Raw genomic sequence first — 26,480 nt, 5'->3', positions numbered from 1 at the left:
TTAAGACTGTCATCAAAACTATGATCCATAAATAGAGTATGGATTAGAGTGGACTTACTGATATTCTGTTCTGGAATTATTGTGATTAGTAATGGAAGAAAATGTAGCACTGATGTGAAGAAAGTGGCAACGGTAGCTGCTTAGGGTAGGGAGAGGGAAGAAGAGATATGATGTGGGGCATTCTCAGGACTCGGAGTTGTCCTGAATTGTACTGCACAGACAGTTGCTGGACACTTTTCTGTCCTGCCATGGCCCACTGGGTGGACTGGGGGAAAGTGTAAACCATTATGTAAACCATTATGCATGTGGTGCAGCAGTGCTCCAAAATGTATTTACCAAATGCAATGACTGTCCCATGATGAAAAAAGAGGTTGTCGATATGGGAGGAGAGGGGTGAGAGAGGTGGGGGGTATATGGGAACCTCATATTTTTTCAATGTAACATTAAAAACAACAACAACAATAACAACAAACCCACAAAAAAACCTATGATCCATAAAAGGAAAAGCTGATAAAATGAATTTCATTAAAATTAAAAATTTTTGTTATGGAAAAGATAAGGTGGAGAGCATGAAATGACAAACTCTAAGACTGGAAGAAAGTATCTGAAAACCAAATATCTTGACAAAAGACTAGTCTCTAGGATACAGGAAGAACTACATAAATTCATTAATAAAAAAATTAACCCAAGTAGTAAATGGGCAAAATACATGAAGAAACATTTACCATACTAAAGAAGATATACAAGTGACAAACAAGCACATAAAAAGATGTTTAAAATCATTACCCAATAGGAAAACAAAAATGAAAAGAACAAAAAGATTTTCACTGTACAGCCATCACAGGAAAAAAAAAAAAGACTAGAAACAAAGTTGGCAAGGATGCACAGAAACTGGATCTCTCATACACTGCTGGTATAAATAATAAAATATTAGAGCTACTCTGGAAAGCACTCTGGCAGCTTCTTAAAATTCTAAACACTTCCTCTACAAAATAGTAGCAAACTAAACCCAGCAACATATAAAACTGATAATAAATCATGACAAGTGGTATTTATTCCAGGAATGCAATAATGGTTTACAATACCCAACATACAAAAATCAACCAATTTAATAAAGGGCCAAAAATTCCTATATCTGAATATGCAGAAAAGGCAAATGACAAAACTTAACACCCTTTCCTAATTAAAACACACTCAACAAACTAGTAATAGAAGGGAAACTTCCTCAATATAATAAAAGGCTTATATGAAAAAACTCACCTAACATCAAACCCAATTGCGAAATGCTGAACGCTTTCCCCTAAAATCAGAAATATGACAAAGATACCCACTCTTGCCATTTTTATTCAACACCATACTAGAGTTTATAGCCAGGGCAAAAAGGCAACAAAAAGACATAAAAGACATCTAGGCTACAGAAGAATTAAAACTAGCTGTATTCATAGATGAAATGATCTTTTTTAATAGTAAATTCTAAAGAACCCACTAAAAAATTATTTAGTACCAATAAACAACCTCAGTAAAAGATATGATACAAGAGCAAAATATAAAAATCAATTTTTCATATATTAAATATGAACAATCCAAAAATGAAATTAAGAAAAACAACTCCATTTACAAAACATCTGAAAGAATAAAATATATAGAAACATATTTAAGCAAAGATGAAAAACTTATATGTACACAGAAAACTCTAAAACACTTGAAAGAAATTAATTAGAAATCTTACTATTGCTAAGATGACAATTCTATGCATAGCAACCTGTTAGATTAGATTCAGTACATTTCCTATCAAAATCACGGCAGTATTTTTTGCAGAAAAAACCCTCTCCAAAATTTACATGAAATGCAAGGACCTTTAATAGTCAAAACAATCTTGAAAAAGAAGAACAAAGTAGGAAGACTCACAATCCCTGACTTCAAACTTCATACAAAGCTATACTAAATCTAAACAGTGTGGTATTGGCATATGAATACATGCAGATAAACAGAATACAGAAATCAGAAATAAATTCTTGCATATATGATAAACAAGATATTCCACAAATGTGCCCAGACCATTCTGAGAAAATACAATCTTTCCAAAAAATGGTGCTGGGAAAAAAACCTGGTCATTCACATACAAAAGAATAGGATAGTCTCTTACATAATATAATTTTTAAAAAATTTACGCAAAATAAATCAAAGACCTAAATGTAATAAACAACTAAAACCATAAAACTATTAGCAAGAAACACTCAGGAAAATCTTAATGACAATGGATTTTGCAAGAGGTTATTAAAGATACCAAAAAGTATAAACAACAAAAGAAAATAGGAAACTGGGCCTCATGAAATTTTACAACTGTTGTGCTTTCTCACAAAACCCCACTAAGAGTAAGACGACAACCATAGAAAGAGAAAATCTGCAAATCATATTATCTGATAAGAATTAATATCCAGAATAAAGTACTTGAACAGTGAAAGTGAAGTGGCTGTGGCTCAATCTGTTGGGATCCCATCTTCCATATGGGAGGCCCTGGCTTCATGTCCCAGGGCCTCCTTATGAAGGCAAGGTGGCCCATGCATCGTGGAGAGTTTGGAGGGGCAAGATGACACAACAAAGGGAGACAAGCAGACAGAAAAAAAGCACAGTGAATGGACACAGAGAAGAGACAGCAAAGAAAGGAACAAGCTGCAAGGGGGGAAATAAAATAAATCTTTAAAAAAAATAATAAAGTACTCAAATAGGTAAGTCTTCAGAGAAAATAAACAAATGGTCAATGGCACAGGAAAAATGATCACCATAATCAACCATTAAGGAAATAGACATCAATAATAGAATGAGGTATTAATTGACATCCATAGGACAGGTATAATATTTAAAAAGCAGAATACAGAAAATGTTGAAAGGGATGTAGAGAAATTGGAACTCTCAAGCATTGCTAGTGGGAATGTAAAATGGTGTGCAGCACTGTGAAAAATATTGTGGTTTCCTCAAAAAGTTAAACACAGAATGACCACATATCCCACTAATTCCATGCCTAGATATATATCCCAACTAACTGAAAACAGGGACTCAAACACAGATCTGTACACCAGCATTACTCAGCATTATTCGGAACAGCAACAAGTTGAGAAACAAAGTGTCCAATGACAGAACCAACGATAGAACAAATGTGGTATACATATATACACACGAGTATTTTTCAATCATAAATGTTCTAATACATGTGAAAACATGGATGATCTTGCAAAACCTATGATCATCATTCATGAAATATGCCAAACCAAAAAGAAAAATATTGTTATGATTCCATTTATACAAGGTATCTAGAATAAGCAAATTCAAAGAGAAAATAGGATAGAGAGGACCAGAGTTGGGAGTAGGGAAGAATGATGTTGTAACAACATTGTGAAGGTACTTAATGCTACTGAATTGTATACTTAAAAATGGTTAAAGAGGTCAGCTTTATGTCTATTTTATTATCATAAAACATATATAAATAATAAATTATTTTAAAGTTCCAAAAATACATCACAGCAGATGTGATACTGGAGGCTCCTGAAATACTTTCTTAATTTCATTTCTATATGCTCCGTGTCACAACCAATAGTTATCTTTCCCTGCATTTCTACAGCTCATTTAAGTTAAATAAAAAATGAATATAGCCAAAGGAAATTAACCCAAAATAATTTGAGTTGTAAGATTATGTATATGTAATAGTGATTTCTAATAATACAAAAACTGTTAAGTTCTCATTGGAAAAGAAAGCATGATCAATTCCCTCACCAAAAAATTTTTGACACAATGTTATAAGTACATAATATAAGACAAAAAAGATAACTATTAATTTCGCCCATTTAAAATGAAATGGCAGTACTTCACTATTTGAATACCTTAAAGCAATCAAAAAGGTGATCAAGTTGTTCGGGAGAAAAATCCCAAGCCAACTTTGCCAGTAGATCATGTACATTCTTCACTATGGCTTCATGTTTCCCTGCCTGTTGAAAAAACAAAAATAAAGTTATTATGAAAGCAAACAAAAAAACATACCATACTTGAATAGAACACTAAGCTATACTGTATCAATCCATAAGAATTAATACATATTCTCATCTCATTTGTGACCTTATAATATTTTAAAAATCTCTAATTCTGAATGTTTAGAACTGCCATTTAAACTTGGTAACTCAAACTTTTTGTATAAATGGTTAACGCAATTTAGGAATTCCAGTTTTGTAATCTACAGATCAGTAATACTTTCCCAGTATTCCATGAATAAAATTTTGTCACTGACAATTAAAGAAATTTTATATTTCTGGCCCTAAAATAAAGAAGGTTAGTAATCCTTATGAAAAGTTACAATCTTCTATAATGAATATAGCAATGAGGCACTGGTGGCACTACTTTTCTCATAAATTGAGGAGATAAAAATCTTCAATTACAAGTCTTTTCAATAATCATTCCTTTAATATATTTTACTATACTCCTGCTATTTAAAACCACCTATAAAATGCCGGCTTTTCCAAATATAAAAGGGGAAATTTTGCTTTTAATTTAAAAAATATTGCTGACAGGATTTCTGTTTATAAAAAGCATTTACACCTACCCTAAAAGTCAAGTTAAAACAAACTTCCATGCCACTACATAGTAAATGTAACATTTTCTCATATACATAAATATAAAAGTCATTATCTTAAACATCTTAACTAAATATAGATGTCAATTCCACCCAAATTGATTTACAGATTCCACACAATCCCTATGAAGTTCTAACAGACTTTTTGCAGAAATGGAAAGTCAATTATCAACATATTAAAAAATATGTTTAAAAAGAAGAACAAAGTTGAAGGACTCTCACTTCTTGATTTTAAAGCATATTATGAGTGGACATCACCATCCCAGGGTCCACAGAATGGAGGAATAAAATAAGGATTAGAGTGGATTTACTGATATTCTACTATAAGACTATTGTCACTAGTAATAGAAAAAACTGTAGCAAAAGAAGATATTGTAGCAATGAGTGAGTGTACCACAATGATGGAGGAGGTTGTTGGTGTGGGAGGGTGGGGGTTAGAAGGGAACCTCTTATATTTTTTAATGTAACTTTTTTGTGTGATGTATATATCTTCAAAAAAGTAAAATTTATAAAAATGATGGGGCGTGGGTTGACGAGTGGGGTACATGGGAACCTCTTATGTTTTTTAAAAAATGTTTTTTAATGTAACATTCTTTGTGATGTATTTAATTTAAAAAGTGTAAAAAAAAAAAGCATATATTACTTAGCTCCAGTGGTAAAAACAGCATGATACTGACATAAAGATAGATATATTATCCAAAGGAACAGAGTTCAGAAATAGATCCTCAAATCTATGGCCATCTGATTTTTGACAACACTGTCAAACCCAGGAAGCTAGGTCAGAAGAATCTATTCAACAAATGGTGCTGGTAAACTTCGATATCCACAGCAAAAAGAAACCAATAGGACCCCTATCTCACACCTTATACAAAAATTAACTCAAAATAGATTAGGGCCTAATTAAAAGATAGAACTATAAAACTCATATTAAAAAATGTAGGAAAATAACATTCAGATTCTTGTGGTAGTTGGTGGTTTCTTAAACCTTACACCCAAAGCATAAGCAGTGAAACAAAGAATAGATAAATGAAACCCCCTCAAAATTAAACACTTTTGTGCTTCAAATGACTTCATTAGAGAGTAAAAAGACAGTCTACTCAATAGAAGAACATTTCTGGAAACCATATATCCAATCAGGGTTTGATTATCATGAAATCATACAACTCAATGATAAAGGGGCAAACAACCCAACTGAAAAATGGGCAAAAGACATGAACAGATGGACCTTTTTCCAAAGAGAAAATACAAATGGCCCAAAGCACACAAAAAGATGCTTGACATCACTAGCAATTAGGGAAATACAGATCAAAACTTGAAGATATTAGAACGGCCATTATAAAAAACAAATAAACAGCAGAAAAGTAGACAAGTTTGTGAGAATGCAGAGAAACAGGAACACTCTTTCACCATTTAAGGGAATATAAAATGGTGCAGCCTCTATGGGCAACAGTTTGGCAGTTCCTCAGGAAGCTAAATATAGAACTATCGTATGATCCAGCAATCCCTCTACTAGGAATATATTCCGAAGAACTGAAAGCAGGGATGCAAACTGACATTTCACACTTAGGCTTATAACAGCATTATTCACAGTTGCCAAAACGTTTACCAAGATGAATGAAAAAACTAAATGGGTATACACATAACAATGGAATACTATTCAGATGTAAGGAGATATGAAATTGAGATGTCTGTGAGAACATGAATGAACCTTCAGGATATTATGTTGAGTGCCATAAGCCAGACACAAAAGGACAAATATTGTATGATCTTACAAGCATAAGGACAAAATACAATGAGTAAACTAATGGAGTTAAAATCAAGGGTTCAGGTTACCAGGAGAGAGAATGAGTGTTCAGAAGGGTGAGCTGATGCTTGATGTATGTAGAGTTTTAAGTGAAGGTTGATTATAAAAGTTTGAAAATGGGCAAAGTTGACAGTAACACATTATAGTGAGTATAACTGATTTATAAATGTGACTACTGCTGAAGCAGGTTGTCTAGGGATATAAATGTCAAGAGAAAGAAAGCTAACGGAGAATCTAGGTACTGTTTAACATAGTGAATTGGACAGTGGATGAGAATAATCGTTAGTACAAATGAAAGACTTGTTCAATGAAGCAGACCAAATGTAAGTCACTATCAAAATTTAAAAAATATGGTGAAACACGGAAAAATGCAACTAACATAAATTTTGGACTATAGTTAATAGTAATATTATATTTTTGCACCAATGGCAAAGTAAGTTACTATAGCAGTGTAAAGGGTCAATAATAGGGGGATGAAAAAGGGTTTGAGATTTTGCCTTTTGCTTAATGAAAACATTCTAAAATTGACAGGAATTTATAGCACAACCCTGAGATGAAACTGAAAGTCACTGAGAATACACTTTGCATGGATTGTACAAGCCATTGGACTGTACAACACAATGAACAGCATGGTGGATGAGGGACTATGGTTAACAGAAAAAGTATGAGAATGCTCTCCTATGAACTATAACAAATGTACAATACAAATACAGGGTAGACTGCAGGAAAATAATAAGATGGTGTTATAATAATAAGATGGTTTAAGGGAAAAAGGCACCAAACATAAGCAATGGTCTATAGTTAGGAGTAATATTCTGATGATATTTTTTTATCATTGTAACAAGTGTTCTAAAACAAGACCAAATATTGGTGATAGGTGATATATGGGAATCCTCTATGTTATGCTTTTAAGCGTGACTGTTTTGGTAAACTCACAATTTCTCTAATAATTAAAAACAAAACATTGCTGGCAGGATTTCTGTTCCTAACAAGCATTTATAACTCCTAAAAGTCAGGTAATACAAAATTCCATGTGATTCATCATCTCTGCGAATATTTCTCATAAAAATAAATACATAAGAGCTATTATCTTAAATTTCTTACCTGTGCTGCCCAGATATTATCAAGATCCTGTAATGTAAGAGCTTTTTCTTTTATCACAAAACGAAGAATCTTCTCTAGCTTTTCTACATACTGTGGTTGATGAAGACTATCTCGCAGTACTATGGATAAGATATTATTTTGCTGTATCCATTCCTAAATTAAACACAAAAATTTGTTACAAACCAAAAACTAAAGCAGTTTACCAAAAAAAAAAAGAAAGAAAAACAACACAAAATATGAAGTATGGTTCAGTTGTTTTAATTAACATTAATAGGAATTCAAAACTCAAATTCGTATATGTTCAAATTTAACATGTTAATAGGTTCTTTGCATTAATATTTAACTGAAAAATATTCAATCTTACAATAAATTTTAGATTATTTTTCATTCAAATTACTTTCATAGATATGCCATTACATTATATTTTTCAAACTACTTGTGTAAAACTAGTTTTATATTTCCAATCTTTCATAAAAAATACTTTTTAAAAATACATAAAATGCCACAGTAAAGTCAAACTGCTTCAGTTTCTGTACATGTCAGGATCCAGCCCATGATCCACATTTTAAGTAATTCTGTACTTAATTTTTCAGAAGTAGAAAACTGCATGTAAGGAACATAAGCCCCCTAAGAAAGACTCATTCTCTGGGTTGTGTTAGGTACTATTTCCTCACTGCTCCCCAAGTTTCCCCAAGTTTAATCACATTCCGATCATTTCCACTATTAAACTGAAGACTACTTAGAATAGTTCTTCTCACATGTATCCCCTGTACTGCCACACAACATGCACTCAAAACAACATTGTTCAATAAATTAAGTGGCCAACTTGCTATTCACTTAAAAACTAATATGTTTGTGTATACTAAAAAATTTCCTGTTGATGTCAAATGATAGTTATCAGTGACTTAAAAAGGAAGCTCCTAAAATAATGATTAAACATTAATCCCACGGACATCTAAATCTTCTAAATTTAACCGGCCAACAAGCACCACGTAAATTCATTCATAGATTCTAATCCATTAATATTTTCCCCCAAGATCCGGTATGAGAAAATCCTTTCAACCAAACCCACAAAATGTAAGTCCATCATGAAAATACACTCAACATTGACAAACTTACCAAAATCAAAATAAATTACCTTTATCACTTCCAAATAACTAATAATCTAGTTAAAGAGAGACATAAATCAATCTCTGGTACTTATCTAGTTCTTTTCTTAAATAAATTCTTATTTATACAAGAGGAATCAAAGGGGCTTACTGCCATTCGCTCAGCTGTCAGCCACTCTTCCTCCTCAAGGTTTCCATGCCGATGTGTATAGTATGATACACTAGATATCACCTTATTAATTTCATTCAGTGCATTCATCTTTCCATTAAAAGAAGAAATTTGCAACAATCTGTAATAGAAATTGGAATAAATGTGATTCTAAGAATTTGCATAAAAAATACTTAAAGAGGTAAATAACTTACCGGAGAATCATTTTCAACCTAAAAATTTCTAAATTTTTTACAGTTTCTTCTTGTCCTGGAATCCTTGAGGCTAAATTTTTCAAAGATTTAATAATCATTGAAAGGGCATCATTTTTGGCTTCATTCTTGGCTTCTTTTTTCAGTTCTTCATCAGTTAAGTTTTCTAAAAATTGTGGAACTATTTCTATTACTGGAATGAAATACTTTTTCACTGTATGTAGACTGAGAAACTCATAGCACTGTCCAAATGGTCTGAAATATTGAAGACATAAAACATGTTTACTACTCAGTTTCTTAAAATCAAAGACAAAAGTCTCAGAATAGAGTATTTAAAAATTTTCAGTTCAATATATGAGTGAACCAAAATTAAAAACTGAGCCTAATTATTTTCAAGCAATAACATCGTGTTATCTCTGGTAGACCAAATAATTGTTCTGAAATACACTTACTTAATAAGGGCTGCAACTATTTGAACATTTAATGCTGATCCATTAATGAAACGATCATGCAAAATCTGGAAGCCATTTAATGTCCCAAATTTATTGAGGAGATCCACTAGCCAACCCTGCAACACAGTTAAGGTTAAGAGTTGAGTACCTCTTTAAAACAAAAAGAAAGTTATGATTTGAAATATTTATTTGAAACAGACAAAAAAATAGAAAATTCAATAAAAGAATTATACCAAATCTTTTAAATGATTACAAAATATTTGTTATAGAATATGCATATTTATGAAGATTTATTTCTATCACTTGAGCCAAAAGCAGGGCATAGAACAATTATAGAGTTGTTCAAAGAGGCACAACTGGTATTTATATCATATATAGCCAGTGAATAGGAAACAGGAAGAATCATATAGGTAAAATCATTTCTATAGGTGAAACTGTAAAATGAGTGAAAAAGATGTAAAAATCAAACGTGTAAAAATTAAATGCAAAAGAAAGTCTTTAAAATCTTGTTTCTAAAATTCCAAATGTTTAGAAGAAAAACAACCAACCATAAGAGGGAATGGAGGCATGTTTACTACTAAAACAGAATAAATTTCAACATTTAAAACAGAAAAACATATTCAAAAGCTTATTCTGCTTCAAAGAGAAAACACTGGTATAACCTAATGCAGGGTCTGAAATGATGAGATTTTCAAGTTTCTTATAAATTAATAACCTTAATTCTGAATGAATTCACTATAGTACTTTCCTGTATTTTTATAATACTAAGTAATTAAAAATTTGGACTTATAAGTCATCATGTCTACTATGACCTATAGTAATTCTAAAAAAGCATACATTCATTAAGTAATTTTATTTTCTTCTAGAAAAACTAAAATAGGATTGCTGGCTTTTTTATACTCAATAATTAGCCATGATATATTCATAAGAATACATATAAGAATTCTATATTATATATTTTACTATGCATGTGTGTACACAGTAAAGAATCCATAAAGAAACATTTTACCATTTTTTTCAACTATTCAGTATGTATAGACATTTAAAGACTACTTTGTAAAAATATACACAATTTAAGACCCAAGTTGAGGTTTAATTAGAGGTATTTAACTCAATTCATATGAGACTTTAGCATCTGGCTACTAGTTAAGAAAGGCAGGAGCAGGACAGTGGTCCTAGGTAAAAAAATCAACCCCATATCCTATGTTTTTAAAATAAAGTACCCTTTGTAGTTTTATCTGTACTATTTTCTAAGTTTCTTTTTTCAAGAAATGCTATCTCAACCAAAAGAATTGTTTTAAACTGATTTTTATAAATGAATCAATAATTTTAATTAAAACATCTTTAAAAGTCTTTCAGAGAAGGGAATCTGATATACTACTTCCCTCAAACAGATATTATCATAGCTAGTGTTAACAGCTTTAGTTTTAACAAAAGGAACACTGAAGTGTCAGATGGTCAATGTTCCTCATAAAGGAAACCAGATTCAGAGGAGGGAGAAGGGCATGGGAAATGGAAGGAAGTAAAACGTCAGACCTACCAACACCTACTTTCAGAGGATGATCAGATATTATCAAGGCTCTGAAATCTTCCTCAAAATAGCTTTGTAAGTTCTGTAACTATACATCTCTCAAAAGTAAAAAAAAAACACACAATAAAAAGCATTTATAAGGTAATTTACAGTTTGCAATGTAGTAACTGTCATCTCACTAAGATAATTTAAATAGTGCTACCACTACATGTGGAGAATAGGAGGGAAAAATATATGCTTTTTTCCCCTGCATCTACTTAGGACCATTTATAACAAATTTTAATTTGTGTAAGTTTAAAGAATATGCTATCAATATAATCAAACTACAGTTTCTGCCTTCAGCAGTTAAAAATGAGGTAGAATATGTTTCTTTTCTTGATTAACATCCATATTTCAGTGCTTTTCTTTACTTGCAATACTGGGCTATAAATCATTTTGTTGATAAGGGCATGAAAAGACTAAATCCTTTCATGTTTGGCATAATTTTAAAAACAACTAAGCTTTAAAAGTATATATGAAAATGGAAATATTGATTCTTTAAGTAACTGTCACAGTTACCACTTTGCTCAATTACAACAAAGCTGTTAGACAACAAAATAACCCAGGAAATTTTAGAAACTCTCAATTCTAAGGTTAACACAGTATGATGAATTCTGCTTTAAAAGGACTGTTAGTTAACTGTATTTTCACTTTAAAGACTTGCAACATAAAAATACTTCCTTAAGTTTAAAACTGTCCCCTAAAACTCTGAAAGCTGCATATAAAATTATTTACTCCTTGTTAAAAATCACTATGTTGGTAAGTGGATGTGGCTCGAGCAGCTGGCCACCCACCTATCACATGGGAGATCCTGGGTTCAGTTCCCAGTTCCTCCTATCTATCCCCAAGATAGTGAGCAGATGCAATGGGCTAGTGTAATAAGCTGATGCAATGAGATGATGCAACAGAGAGATACAATGAGGAAAAACAGAAAGAGACACAACAAGCAGAAGCAGACATGGCTCAAGACATTAGGTGCCTCCCTCCCACACTGGAGGTCCCAGGTTTGGTTCCCAGTGCCTCCTAAACAGAAGATGAGCCCACAGACAGCAGATGTGTGCGCAAAACGAGGGGCAAGAAATAAATCAATTAAATCTTTAAAAATAAAATCCATAGGTTTTGGGTTTACATTTATAAAAGTATATACTTTGCACTGGTAAACATACATATGTACATGTATGGTATGTATACACATAATTTACATCAGCAAGCTTACATTTATGTACAGACCACATTCAGTGAAGGAAATATAAAATTTTATTATTTTGTTTTCCTGATACATTACTAGATATTTCTTATAATGCACCTGATTTCTCAGTAAGAAATCTTAGGCTTGATCAACATTTGAATCTTGCTTAAAGTAATTCTCTTATTCTACCCTTATTTCAAAGAGGAAAATATAGTTGTCTATACTAGAACAAATCATAACTAATTCCAAAAGCAGGAGAATGCAAGAGCTAAATATAAATGGAAAAAGCAAAAATAGCAATCCAGGACATAGAAAATGCTTCCAGCTTTGTTATTTGTTCCCTTTAATGTCTCAAAGGCAATTTGATTACATTTTTAATATTTAAACACATAAAAAACTAATACAGCAAAAAAAGAAGCACACAAAAAATAGAATCCAAAAAAGAAGAAAAAATGAGGCAGAATACTTTTTAAATAATATGAAATACTTTTTCACACCATGTAAATAGGACCTTAAAGTTTTGAGACAAAGCTGAAATAATTTTGATATTTGATTCTTAATAACAAACCAACACACTTTTGGTGATCGAGGGTCTGAAGAACGAGCAAATAGTTCATCTTCAGGTAACTGAGTACTTGTGGAAATTGATTCACATGGACGTGTACCATTGTAGATATGAAATTTGCAGTGAGGATTTAAGGCCATAGCCAGAAGTTCTAGAAGTGGAAACCAGTCTTGGGACAACTTGGCCACACAAAGCTCCACTAGGCGATGAGTATTGTTAATAATACATCTCTGTTTTATAAAGGAGGAAAAGTTTATTTATAATGGGAAAGCATCAGAATTTCAAACATAGAAACATACTGTATTCTTATTAACAACAATCTCTTCTTATTATTCTATACTGGTCATTCTAATTTCATTAATGCTGTAACTAAACTGATATATCAATAAAGAGCATTAGTATTTATTTTATTACTTATTCTTAATTTCAAAATCCTATTTGAGAAAGGGGACAAATCATGTGGACAGCATCGGTTGTCTATTTCTGCACTACATCCACAGAACAAATGCAAATTACCATTTTTCTCTTTGGAATTTGCATTCTAAAAGCATTAACTCCCAAATATAAGTATCTAGTGTTATGTCAAATATCCAGGATTAAGTAGATTTGCAATCTAAACCTCAATGCAGAAGTCACAAACCATTCAAAGTTTCTACTTCTATATCTAAATGGGGGAAATGTCACAAGTTTTACTATGGGAAGTGGATGTGGCTCAAACCGTTGAGCTCCTGCCTCTGGGGGGGAGGGGGAAGGATCCAGGTTTGGTTCCTGGTGTCTTCTGAAAAAGCAAAAACAAACAAAATAAGAAACTCAGGGAAGCATATGTAGCTCAGTAGGTGGAGCATAGGCTTCCCACATAAAGGTCCTGGGCTTCATCCTTGACCCCTGGTACCTCAAGGAGAAAAAAAGTTTTACTTTGTAGTTTGAAATTTAAGGTCCATGGGGGGAAAAATATGTTTTTAAACTTTTGATTGGTTCCATTTTATAAATACAGACAAGGAGTAATTAAATGTAGTTCAAGGATTCTATTAAGAAGCCCCCCTCCCCCCTTTTTTTTTTAAACATTTTAAGCTCTGGAATGCAACAGTTTCTTAAAACCAATGATAACTTGCATTAATACTGTATTAGACTGTGGTACTTGTGTTCCCTTCTGACTACCATTTGAAGACACTATTATATGAGAAAATTTTAAATTGTTTTGACTTTCATGCTGTCTTAAATTTGTGTGCATCATGGGCATGGGGTCTAAATTTCATGGGGAGATTTTCTCTTTTCCTTTTGCCAACTGCCAAGGTTGCAATCTGCAAGTTTCTTTGTCATTTACCTTTGCACTAAAATTATATTCCTTTGGTGTCCCAGCTATATGGGGGCATCTCTCATTAGAATCTTGAGGTAGGGTATTTTTCTTCCTTAATGGTATATAGAATTGTGATTCTTACAATCAAAAGCATCTCACATCGGATGAAATATGGTAGCTTACATAGGGCAACTGTTATTTCAGGGGACAGGTTAAATTAAGGCTTTGTAACTCAAAATCTCAAGATGATTCTATAAGATTATCTACCTTTAATTTTATCTCCATTTTATTTTAAAATATTTTTTCTCTTCTTTACACTTCAATTTAATTAAAAGACCAAACATGTAACAGCAGACTTGATATATTATTCACAGTAAAATTTCCCACAACAAACCCACAGGGATTACCATGTAACTTTGAGGTCCAAAATTCAAATGCAAGACTCACATGAATTTCAAACTTCCAGCCACTCACTGCCTCATCCATAAGGATTTTAGTGAAAGATATTGTTAGCCCATCTCGAAAAAAACGTTGACAAGCTTCACTTTTAACATCAAGACCTAAAATAAAGGCAAAACAAAGATTATAATGAAAACATTTTCTATCCAATTCAATGATTACAGGTAGTAAAGTTTTCAACTCAAACACGTTGTAGTTTTTGAAATAAGACAAAGCATTATTGTAAAAGTTTGTTGAAAGGGTAACATAATTATACTGAAAACATGAGATTTTGAAAAAGAAATATCTTTAATGAATTTTAGAAACACTAAATGACATTAAATCAAGTAATACAATGCAAACAGAAAAGGTTCAAAATATGACATGACTTTCCTCCAAATATGGCTGTATAGGCAGACAGGGAATCAAATAATTTCACTGCATTTCACTTGCAGAAAACATAATTCAAAACATAAGAAGTGACAATTAGGGAGTAGATGTGGTTCAAGGGATTGAGCACCTGCTTCCCACATGAGAGGCCCCAGGTTTAATACCTAGTGTATCCTAAAAACAAACAAACAACAAGCAAACAAACAAACAAAAAAATAACTCAGGGAAGCTGATGTGGCTCAGTAGTTGGGTACCAGCTTCCCACATACGAAGTTCAAACTCTGGCCCCAGTACCTCAAAAAAAAAAAAAAAAAAAGTATATATTATATATATGTATTTATAAATCATCTGCTACCCCAATAGTATGTCTCAGGACAGTATTTTTAAAAAGCTTAACTTTATCCTAAAAGTAACCACGGCCCCAGAAAATACATGTAAGGAAAATGTCCCTGCCAATAATGCACACCCACTGACTGTCAACACTACTAAATGAAAAACCATTTGTTTTTATTCATTTTAAACTGTTGGAACTAAAACACACCAAGGACATCAGGAGTCCTAATAACTGTTGAATTACTGAATAAATATGCAAAGAAACAAAATAAATTTAAATGATGAGAAACATTTGTAATATGAAAATATTTTAATAGCTCACAAGATTATTTTTATGGGAAACGGACTTTGGCCCAGTGGTTGGGGCGTCCGTCTACCATATGGGAGGTCTGCGGTTCAAACCCCGGGCCTCCTTGACCCGTGTGGAGCTGGCCATGCGCAGCGCTGATGCGCGCAAGGAGTGCCGCGCCACGCAACGGTGTCCCCCGCGTGGGGGAGCCCCACGCGCAAGGAGTGCGCCTGTGAGGAAAGCCGCCCAGCGTGAAAAGAAAGAGTAGCCTGCCCAGGAATGGCACCGCCCACACTTCCCGAGCCGCTGACGACGACAGGGGCGGACAAAGAAACAAGACGCAACAAACAGACACCAAGAACAGACAACCAGGGGAGGGGGGGGAATTAAATAAATAAATAAATCTTAAAAAAAAAAAAAGATTATTTTTATAAGATTAAAAAATCACAGTGGAACATTCTTTGAATAGATGTATGTAATTACTGTTAAATAAAAAGTCACTGCTCTTGCCATAGAGTCGGACAGACTTAGCAAGAGTCACAGTCTTAGCAATATATCAAACCGCTTAATAATTTGCCTACTGACAGTCGATTATTAAATGTACCCAAGGCCACACTACTTCAGACCATATTCATGACACACACCCCACACACACAAAAGCATTACTTTAATCTCCAGAGCCTTAAAAACAAATAGAGAATATTACAAAAAGAAGCTATCTGCTATTTCACTGGTTGCTATTTTTAAAAAAACGTAACACTTTATCTGTCAAGTCTATTTTTTTTTTTTTTTTGAGAAAATAAATGATGTTGTGCAGGGAAAAAAAAGTCAAGCATACAAGCCACAGAGCTTATTAAATACATGATTAGTGAAATAATTTTCACCAAGAAGACATAGACAGGGACATTTATTATTTGTATGTCTTTAGTGGAATGTCAGAAGTCAGGCAAATGGCAAATGCAAATAAAAATTTATACTGAAATTTATTTATAAATTGACTATTTCTCGGTTAGAAATGGTATAAAGGCAAAGAAAAGTAATGAAACTTGTCTGTCACCTATTTGGTGCTTTAAAATTATAATAGTAATTTTAGTTTTTATTATTTCATATAGCAGATTAATTTTTAAAATCTACTATATTCTGGAACTTTAAAAAAAAACTTTTGGGGCAACAATTGCCTTAAAAATCTAATGAAACAATAGATTCTCTCCTTTGAAATATGAATAAACCCATATATTTTGCACACACCTTGGGGTTCATATATATCCTAAAGGATATCCAAAGCTACTGGAATGAAATAAAATAAACAGCTTCACCAAAAAAGTATAGTGAGATGGTGTAGTCTAGGAATATACAGTAACTTTGTAATAGAAAAAGCAAAGCCTTCAAGGACAACATGGAAGTAATGTAGCTAACAATGGAAAATTTAACAATATCTAAACTCACCTTTTTTACTAAGATCAATAGCAGCTTCTAAAAGCACTTCTAATTCCCCTTTTGGCAAAACTGGAACCACCCATCGAGGTCTATAAATTATTAAATAAAAAGATAAATAACTATTAAAAAGTTTCATTCTATAATGACTTTAACCATGAAAAAGTGAAGGAAAAAAAACACCTAATATTTTATCCACCATAATATTAAAAAAAGAGGTTGGCAAAATATTTAGTTGTGGAATAAAGTCATATATATTGTATCTACATACAGAATTTTTAAAGACACTGTTAAACAAGAGATATAGCAAGGAAAGAAGAAAATTAAAAATTTCCAATACTAAGCTTTAAGAGTCAAATATCAATTAAATGTATACCTACTATTAAAGTTACTAAGAAAGTGCTCTTCTGAAGTTCAGATTTATTAGTAAGAGGAAACAGTAAGACAAACTTCTTTTGATCTTCCTCAAAAAGACAAGCGAAATTAGCAGGCAAATGTCTGATCTCCCTTAATTAATTTCAACAGGAAGTTATTTGAAAATCAAGCCCTATGTCTCCAGGATCTACACCCAAAATGGGCTACAGGAACCACATACCCACCTTGTATTTCCCCTATTTCATGGAAAGCTCAACCATCTAAATATACAATTGCACCACTCACCACTATTATCCAAAAGAAACTCCCTTCCATTCTTTATAACGCATGTACTAAGGAATACAAAATACCCAAATACTATTCTTTTTATTTAAAAAAGATATTTAAATTGATACTATTGACACAAATTGATACTAAAAGACATAAATTGATACTATTGTTTTTGTATATATTTTTAAAAGAATTTTTAATATTTATCTAAGGAATTGCTAATAGTATAAGTCAGCTATCCTGTCCCCAAGAAAGTTATACTCTAATAAAAATCAACTACCACCAGAGAAAATTTTTACAAGTTATACAACCTTTTACAATAATGTCTGTCACAGAAAATGGACATCCCAGAATTAAGAAAAGTACATCACAAAAACAGTAAGTTCAAATAACCCCACCTGTTGATCATATCGTCCAACTTCGCCAGGTCAGTATGTGGAAAAGCAGGTTCCTCATCTTCATGTAGTGGAGGCGCATCACCTTGACCATGTTCATCTGGGGGAGTTGCTGGGGAATTCTCATTGGAAGAATCAGGTGGTGAGGTCTTAATTAAAAATTAAATATTACAGGCTTAACTTTCTACAACATTTGTGCAACATTTAGCAATTTAGATACCAGCAAGAATTAAGTGAAAATTACTACAGTTTTAAAATTATAGAAGTATGTTTATGAATTTTTAATGAAATCAAGATCATACTCATCTATCATCTACTTTTACTTACCTCAACGTAAGTGCTTTTCCATAATTAAAAATTTTACAAATTGGTTACAGCTAACATACTTCTATATCAACTGGTCAAATTAGAAGGCAATAACCGTATTAGGAATTAAACATATTAGAAGACATTAGATTTTTAAAATATTTACTGCTAATATATAAATAATAATTATAAATATTTATACCAAATTTCAATACCTTTCTTAGGACGGAATCTAGAAAATGACGTTATTAAGACAACAGAATAAAGAATGCCTTTTAAGGCTACTGCTATATACTCCCAGATGCACCATTCTGGAAAGTATGTGCTAATCTATCTTCTCAATAACAATACGTGAAAGTGTTTATTCCACAGTATCTCTGTCAAGCCTGTTTTATCATTTTACTATGATAGCCTGTAATTATATTCTATGGAAACATACATTTTTTCCTAAACCTTTGCTTTTAAGTAATTATTTCAAAAGAATTAATTCACGAGGGATTTTTTAAAAATCACACATCTCCTTAATTACAACTCAAGATTTTTACACCAACATTCCGAACTACAGATAACAGACCTGTTTGTTGATAACTTTTCTTTTCTACTTTGTCTCTTTAGAGAGCACCACAAGGATAAAGAATTATCAAGGAATTCCAAACATGACAACTGCAAGAATTAATATATCATCTTTGGAAACCAAAATATCCTATTTGGGCAACATACAAATTTTCCTCAACTAAGTGCAACTGTGAGGACCAAGGAAGTAAGAAGAAACATTTTCAAATTAGTCCTGCTGCATTAAACAGTCAAAGAAGAGTAGGGGTGCCAAGAATGAAAGAAAATTATCTTTCCCCAAAGCAGCAGCACTCCAAAAACTGCTTCTTGCTCTCTCATCAGTACCAAGGCCAGGGGCAGAAGCCTGGCCACTTCTTTACCAGTTAGCTTCTTTCTCAACCAGAAGAGAACTCTGTGGTTCTCTTCTCTTCTCCTCAATCCCTGAATAGGACCACTGCAGGCAAAAACCTCATCTCGCTATCTAAAATGGAATTCTAAAAGTAGTTCTTTAGTTGTCCACATGCCTCATTCTAACAAACCCACCAAAAATACAAAACAAAAATAAAACTAAGTCTGTCTGGAAAAGACCACACAGAATTGATTTCTTGTTAAATCGTTGGTACAAAACTGTCCGTGAAAATATCTGGGTCTGATTTTTTTTTTATTGAAAGGTTTTTAAAGTAGAAATCAAATTTCTATATTAACAGAGATGACTATTAAGTTAATCTATTTTTTTACTTGGCTTTGTTAGCTTAGGTCTTTCAATAGCCCACATGCCCTTCAAAAGGCAGATGAATAAACAAACTGATACATTCATGAAACAATACAACCACACAATAAAAAGGAACAAGCCATGAATCTCTGTGGAAAAATTTCAAATATGTTATGCTCACTGAGTTAGCTCTAACCAAAAGATTAAGTCAGTATGATTCAATTTACATGACATTTCAAGAAAAGAAAAATAAGAGAAATAGAAAACATATCAATGGATGCCAGGAATTAAAAGTGGTGGTTAATTACAAAGAAGTACAAAGGATTTTTTGTGTTCGATAATATTTACCATACTTTAGGTTACATGATTCTATGTGTTTGTCAAGTCTTATAACTATACCCACAGTAAACTGCTCTTATTGCATGTAAACAAGCAAATAGGAAAAAAAAATATGCAGCTTCACCTTTCAAGTGGGTAGAACACTTGGCAAAAGACCAGTAGGTCTAAAATGGACAGGAGAACTAGTAAATGGATAAAATAAAATGTATTTAAAAGCAGCAGTAAGCTGCTATAATAGGAAAAATGGACTACTCCAGATAAGAACAACATTAAGGTTTGGCTTTGGTGAATGATTTAATCCCAGGGGACTTTGCCAATAATGGTCATAAAGAAGAGAATAAGGACTAAAAATTCAGTGCAATGCCATGTCGAAGCTAAAGAAAGTAAAGAGGGATGGGGATCCTGCAGAACTGTACAAGGCCTTGAAGTCAAAGCTAACTTTCTCGTTAGGATACACTGAATATTCAGCTGGTGGAGAAGGATAAGACAAAAAGAAAAACCAAAGTTCTCAGCTTTCTAAAATGATCAAGAGTTTAAAAGCAACAGGGATAAAGGTCTCACAGAATATACTGAACTAATAACCAAGAAGGGTAGGTAGAAGTATACTAAATCATACTCAGATCTCATTCACCACTGTCTGTGATTAAGATTACTATCACCATTTCAGCTGCCCAGTGATGGAACAATAAATGATCTCCACAAAATGAGAGCATCTACTGCCTCTATATTTTTACAATAAAAGTTTCAACATTCAAAGTAACTATAAGATACCTTGTTTTATTACACTTTGCTTTACTGTGGGAAGGTGAGTGGGCACCCTATTTTAAGCAAGTCTATCAGGGCCATTTTTCTACCAATACCTACTCACTTCATGTCTGTGTCAATTTTGTTTAGACACAACACTACTACACACTTAATAGATTACAGTATTGAGTAAACACAACTTTCATGTGCACTTGGAAAACCAAAAAAATTGTGTGAACTGCTTTACTGAGGTGGTCGAGAATTGAACTCACAGTATCTCTGAGATATTAATGTAGGACATATGTCCTGAGATATTATGTAGGACAACATGACATAAAATCAAGAGGGAAAAACCCTGATGATAGGCACTGATGGGTGATCAATTACTAGAAAACACTCTAAAAAATATGATTAAAATATTCAAGGTCATCAACATGGAGATGTAAAACATCCCCCAGAAAACTCTAGCTTCAAAATTAACTTACTAAAAGGACAAATCCCACTTGCTTAGAACTCTGGAGGATGACAGTAATTGGAAAAGGACTCCACAATGCAAAATTGCAGAAAAAGAATCTTCAAGAGATTTTCTTCACAGATTCACCATTTCCGACCCTTCACCCCTTTAACCTGCCGCATGCATTTGAGAGGGCCTGGGTCCTTACTGCTACTGAGGGAGACAGAGCCACAACTCACAGCAGCGAGTTAGAACTCCCAATCTATCCAGGCACAAGGATTCAAGTCTGCAGAGACACAGAGAGGAACACAAGACACTGAAGAGTGACACATACAAAAGGATTCCCAGGGAAAAAAGAAAGAGACATCATGGCAGAACTACTGCAAGAAGTGCAGTCACTCGATCTAGTTTGCTATACCATCTGAACAGAAAACAGACATCAGGATTGAGCCACCTTTCTGCACTGATATTATGAGTCAATGGAACCAGAACATGCTAAGGCAGAAAAGTCTCACAGTTACTGGGGGAGTAACTGAGTTATTGCAAGACAGCATTGATTCCAGAACTATAAAGCATAAGGAAAGGTGGCATTGACTGAAAGGGAAAGAATAAAAACAAATGATAGGAGCTGGGGGATAATTCAATACAAAAACAAAGAGAACTTATCAATATTTCCAAAGAAGTAACGTTAAACAATTACACTCAAAAAAAGTGCAATCTTGGATCACTGATGTGGAGGCAGTGGTCACTGGAGGTTCTAATGGGAGGGAAAAAGAGGTATAATATGCGGGCATTTTCACAACTTGGAATTGTCCTGAATGACATTGCAACAACAGATACAGGCCACTATATATCGTGCCATAAACTACAGAATTGGGTGGAAAAGAGTGTATACCACAATGTAAACTATAAGCCATGCTATATGGCAATGTTTCAAAATGTGTTCATCAATTCCAACAAATGCACCACACTAATGATTAGGATGTTGTTAACGGGGAAAAGTGGGAGTTTGGGCATATGGGAATCCCTTATATTTTTGTGTAATCTAAGCATCTTTTTAAAGATAAAAAATATATTTAAAAGCAAAATAAATCAAAACGAAAAAATTCACCCTTACCCTAGCCAAAGGTGCAATCTTAATACTTGTACTGCATATACAGAGTAGGAATCTGGTGAAGAACCAAAAACTCTGAACAGTTCAACTCTAAAAGTTCAGAATAAATGGAACGAAGGACCAAAGAGTGACAGTATGAAGCACACAAACATATACATCGAGGGTATCCTAAAAGGAGAAAAGAAGGGAAAAGGAGCAGAAAGAATATTTGAGAAATTAATGGCCAAAAAATTTCCTAACTCTTATGAAAGACATAAAAATACCAAGAAACATATTCCAAAGATTTAGAATAAACCCTTATACACTTACTGAGAAACACATACTAATCAAAATGTCAAGTGGCAAATAAAGATGAGTTTTGAAAGCACCAAAAGAAAAGCAAGTAGTGACATGCAAGGGATCTTTAATAAGATTAAATGCTGATTTCTTATCAGAAACCATGGAGGTGAGAAGGCAGGGATATGATATATTTAAGGTACAGTAAGAGAAAAATTCTTTATCTGGAAAACTGTCCTTTAAAAATGAAGGTGATTTTTAAAATATCCACAGAGAACCTGAAACTGAAAAACTTCATCAAAAGACCTGCCCTATAAGAATTACTAGAGAAAAGAAAAGACAGCAAAGAATAAAGTACAGGAGTATGAAGAAATGAACATCTTCAGCAAATAAAAGGGTAAATGCAAAATTCAAAAATACTGTATCTTCAATATGTAACTCTGCCTTAATTCTTTTAAGAGTCTGAATACAACTGAAGAAGGAAAATGTAAATTTCCTGACAATGGACATACAAAATATAAAGGGGTAAGGTAGGATAAAAGCAACATAAAGAGGGAATACAGAGGGTTATGGGAGCAGAGAATATGTATGCTATTAAAGCAAAATTGGTATCTGTGGCAATCTGGTATTGTTAACAAATTCCAAAAATAGATATTGGATTATGTTTGTAAACTAGTCTGTCCTTCCTGGCATATTAGATTACATTGGATTCTAAGGTTTTATTTTTACTTGACTAAATAATGATTAGGACTTTGATCAGGCCATGTCAGTAGGACACTGCATTACTATCCCCTTGGTGGGCAGGGCCTCACGAGAAACCACACTGCAGAGAAGGGAAGTTGGAGTTTTGAGCTGGACTCAAGAGAAGTAAGAACACAGAGGGGCAGAGCAGCTGACCCCAAGAAAGAATTGAACTCAGAGACACATAGATGTTCACGACAGTCTACACTGGCCTTGGGAGAGAACACAGCTGAGCCGGGAAGAGAAACAAGACCCAGGAAGGGAGGAACCCAAGAAGCCTGAACTCCTGGCAGATGTCGGCAGCCATCTTGTTCCAACACATAGCACAAGACTTTGATGAGGTAAGTAAGTTATGCTTTAAAGCCTGATAACAGTAAAATTCTGCCCTAAATAAATACCCTTTATAAAAGTGAACAGATTTATAGTATTTTGTAACAGCACCATTTTGGCTGATTAATACAGTATCTTTTCAAAAGCTGATCAATACAATACCTTTTTTTTAAAATTTATTTTTCATTTATTTCTCTCCCCTTCCCTCCCCCCCTGTTGTCTGCTCTCTGTGTCCACTCGCTGTGTGTTCTTCTGTGTCCACTTTCACCCTCAGTGGCACTGGGAAACTGCATCTCTTTTTTGTTGAATCATCTTGCTGTGTCAGCTCTCTATGTATGTGGCACCACTCCTGAGCAGACTGCACTTTTTTCACATGGGGCAGCACACCTTGCAGGGCGCATTCCTTGAGGGCACCCGATGGGGGTGCGCCCCTGTGTGGCATGGCACTCCCTGCACATGACAGCTCTGCACATGGGCCAATTCACCACATGGATCAGAAGGTCCTGGGTACTGAACCCTGGACCCTTCCATATGGTAGGCGGACATTTTATCATTTGAGCCATGTCCAGTTCCCAATCTTTTCAAAGCAACAGATTACAGAGGAAGGTAACATATTTGTGGTTACTAAGTATTTTTAAAACATACAGAAACAAATGAGAAATGGATAAGTCATATGATGCAACTAGAATTTGTTCACAAGAGACTCATCTTCAACTCCAAAACACAAACAGGTTGAAATTGAAACAACTGATAAAAATATTTATTCCGGGAAACGGACTTGGCCCAGTGGTTAGGGCGTCCGTCTACCACATGGGAGGTCCACAGTTCAAACCCCGGGCCTCCTTGACCCGTGTGGAGCTGGCCCATGCGCAGTGCCAATGAGCACAAGGAGTGCTGCGCCACGCAGGGGTGTCCCCCGTGTAGGTGTGTCCCCCGCGTAGGGGAGCCCCACGTGCAAGGAGTGCACCCATAAGGAGAGCCGCCCAGTGTGAAAGAGAGTGCAGCCTGCCCAGGAATGGTGCCGCCCACACTTCCTGTGCCGCTGACGACAACAGAAGCGGACAAAGAAACAAGACACAGTAAAATAGACACAGAGAACAGACGGGGGGGGGGGGATTAAATAAATAAATCTTAAAAAAAAAAAAAAAGATTTATTCCATGCAAATAGTAACCAAAAAAAGACCTGGGAGAGCCATACAAAGAAGAAATAACAATTATGAATATTATTGTACTTAAACACTGTGTCCCAAAATACATAACACAACTACTAGCAAACTGAAGGGAGAAACATCAGTTATTTTTGGAGACTTCAATGTATCACTCTTATCAACAGACAGAACATCTGACAAAAGATCAGGAAGGAAACAGAGAACTTCAATAATGTAATAAATGACCTAGATCTAATAGATATACAGAACACTGTACCCCACAAGAGCAGGATATACATTCTTCTCAAATGCCTCTGGATCATTCTCCAGGTTATACCACCTGTTAGGCACAAAATAAATTTCAATACATATATAACAATGAAATTATACAAAGTATCCTCTCTGGCCATAATGGAGTAAGGCTAGAAATCAGTAATAGGAAAAGCTGGAAAACCCACAAATATATGGAAGGTAAATAAAACAATCTGTGGGAAAAGAAGAAATTGCCAGGGACATTAGTAAATGTCTTGAGAATAATGAAAATACAACATATCAAACTTTATGGGATGCAATGAAGGGAATAATGAAAGGGAAATTTAGAGTCCTAAATGCCTATATTAAACAGAAGAAAATACAGTATAATATCACATCTTTTGGTAAATCTACAACTTCTCTAATAAAGTTTTAAAAAAAACCCCACAATCAGATGCTATTTCACAACCATAATAATGGCTACTATTTTTTTTTTTTGGAAGTAATTTTTTTTGGCTTTACTTTTTTAATATTACATTAAAAAAATATGAGGTCCCCATATACCCCCCACCCCCATCACCCCACTCCTCCCCCCATAGCAACAAACTCCTCCATCATCATGAGACATTCATTGCATTTGGTGAATACATCTCTGAGCATCGCTGCACCTCATGGTCAATGGTCCACATCATAGGCCACACTCTCCCACGTTCCATCCAGTGGGCCATGGGAGGACATACAATGTCCGGCAACTGTCCCTGCAACATCACCCAGGACAACTCCAAGTCCCAAAAACGCCTCCACATTTCATCTCTTCCTCCCTTTCACCACACCCAGCAGCCACCATGGCCACTTCCTCCACATCAGTGCTACATTTTCTTTGATTACTAATCACAGTACTTCATGAACAGAATATCAGTAAGTCCACTCTAATCCATACTCTATTCCTCCATCCTGTGGACCTTGGAATGGTTGTGTCCACTCCACATCTTTATCAAGAGGGGGCTTAGATTCCACATGGATGCTGGGTGCAATCCTCCTGCTTTCAGTTGTAAGCACTCTTGGCTCCATGGTGTGGTGGTTGACCTTCTTCAACCCCCTGTTAGCTGAGTGGGGTAAGTCCAATAAACCAGAGTGTAGGAGCTGAAGTCTGTTGAGGCTCAGGGCCTGCCTGTCATATGTTTAGTCCAGAGATTCAGATCCCCTGGGTATATATTAAACCCCAGCACCAACTACAGTTCTGGTAAAAGTAACAGGAGAGGCTTGTGAGTCACATCTGAGTCCAGCTCCATCACACAGAAACACCAACTCCAAAGAAGGGCCAATTGACATGGCACTGAACTCCATCTGCCATGACCATAGAACCTGTGGGTCTCTGTAGCCCTCAGAAGAACCAATACCTGGGGTTGTATCTACTTTATCTGTCTCTGGGACTCTGCTGAGGTGTGCATAATGGCAACCCCTCTGATAACCTCCTGGCTCTTTTTTGGAGACTCACAGCCATATAAACTCATTTG

General features: G+C 34.3%; 1 protein-coding gene across 3 annotated transcripts in view; it reads right to left on the bottom strand.

Annotated features, from left to right (window-relative positions):
* Positions 1-26,480, bottom strand: part of LOC139438386 (ubiquitin carboxyl-terminal hydrolase 9X-like) — a 160,252-nt gene that overhangs the window by 108,887 nt on the left and 24,885 nt on the right. For all 3 annotated transcript variants that reach the window (XM_071213501.1, XM_071213502.1, XM_071213503.1), the window contains exons 3-11: positions 17,999-18,144; positions 16,968-17,047; positions 14,519-14,631; positions 12,786-13,004; positions 9,451-9,566; positions 9,002-9,253; positions 8,790-8,928; positions 7,530-7,682; positions 3,879-3,983 (exon numbers count right to left, since the gene is read on the bottom strand). In XM_071213501.1, coding sequence (XP_071069602.1) covers positions 3,879-3,983; positions 7,530-7,682; positions 8,790-8,928; positions 9,002-9,253; positions 9,451-9,566; positions 12,786-13,004; positions 14,519-14,631; positions 16,968-17,047; positions 17,999-18,144 — 1,323 coding nt within the window. The remainder of the gene's footprint in view (positions 1-3,878; positions 3,984-7,529; positions 7,683-8,789; positions 8,929-9,001; positions 9,254-9,450; positions 9,567-12,785; positions 13,005-14,518; positions 14,632-16,967; positions 17,048-17,998; positions 18,145-26,480) is intronic.

This window comes from Dasypus novemcinctus, chromosome Y (assembly GCF_030445035.2).
Source record: "Dasypus novemcinctus isolate mDasNov1 chromosome Y, mDasNov1.1.hap2, whole genome shotgun sequence".
Classification (NCBI taxonomy): domain Eukaryota; kingdom Metazoa; phylum Chordata; class Mammalia; order Cingulata; family Dasypodidae; genus Dasypus; species Dasypus novemcinctus.
This window is presented reverse-complemented; position numbering and strand designations above follow the sequence as displayed.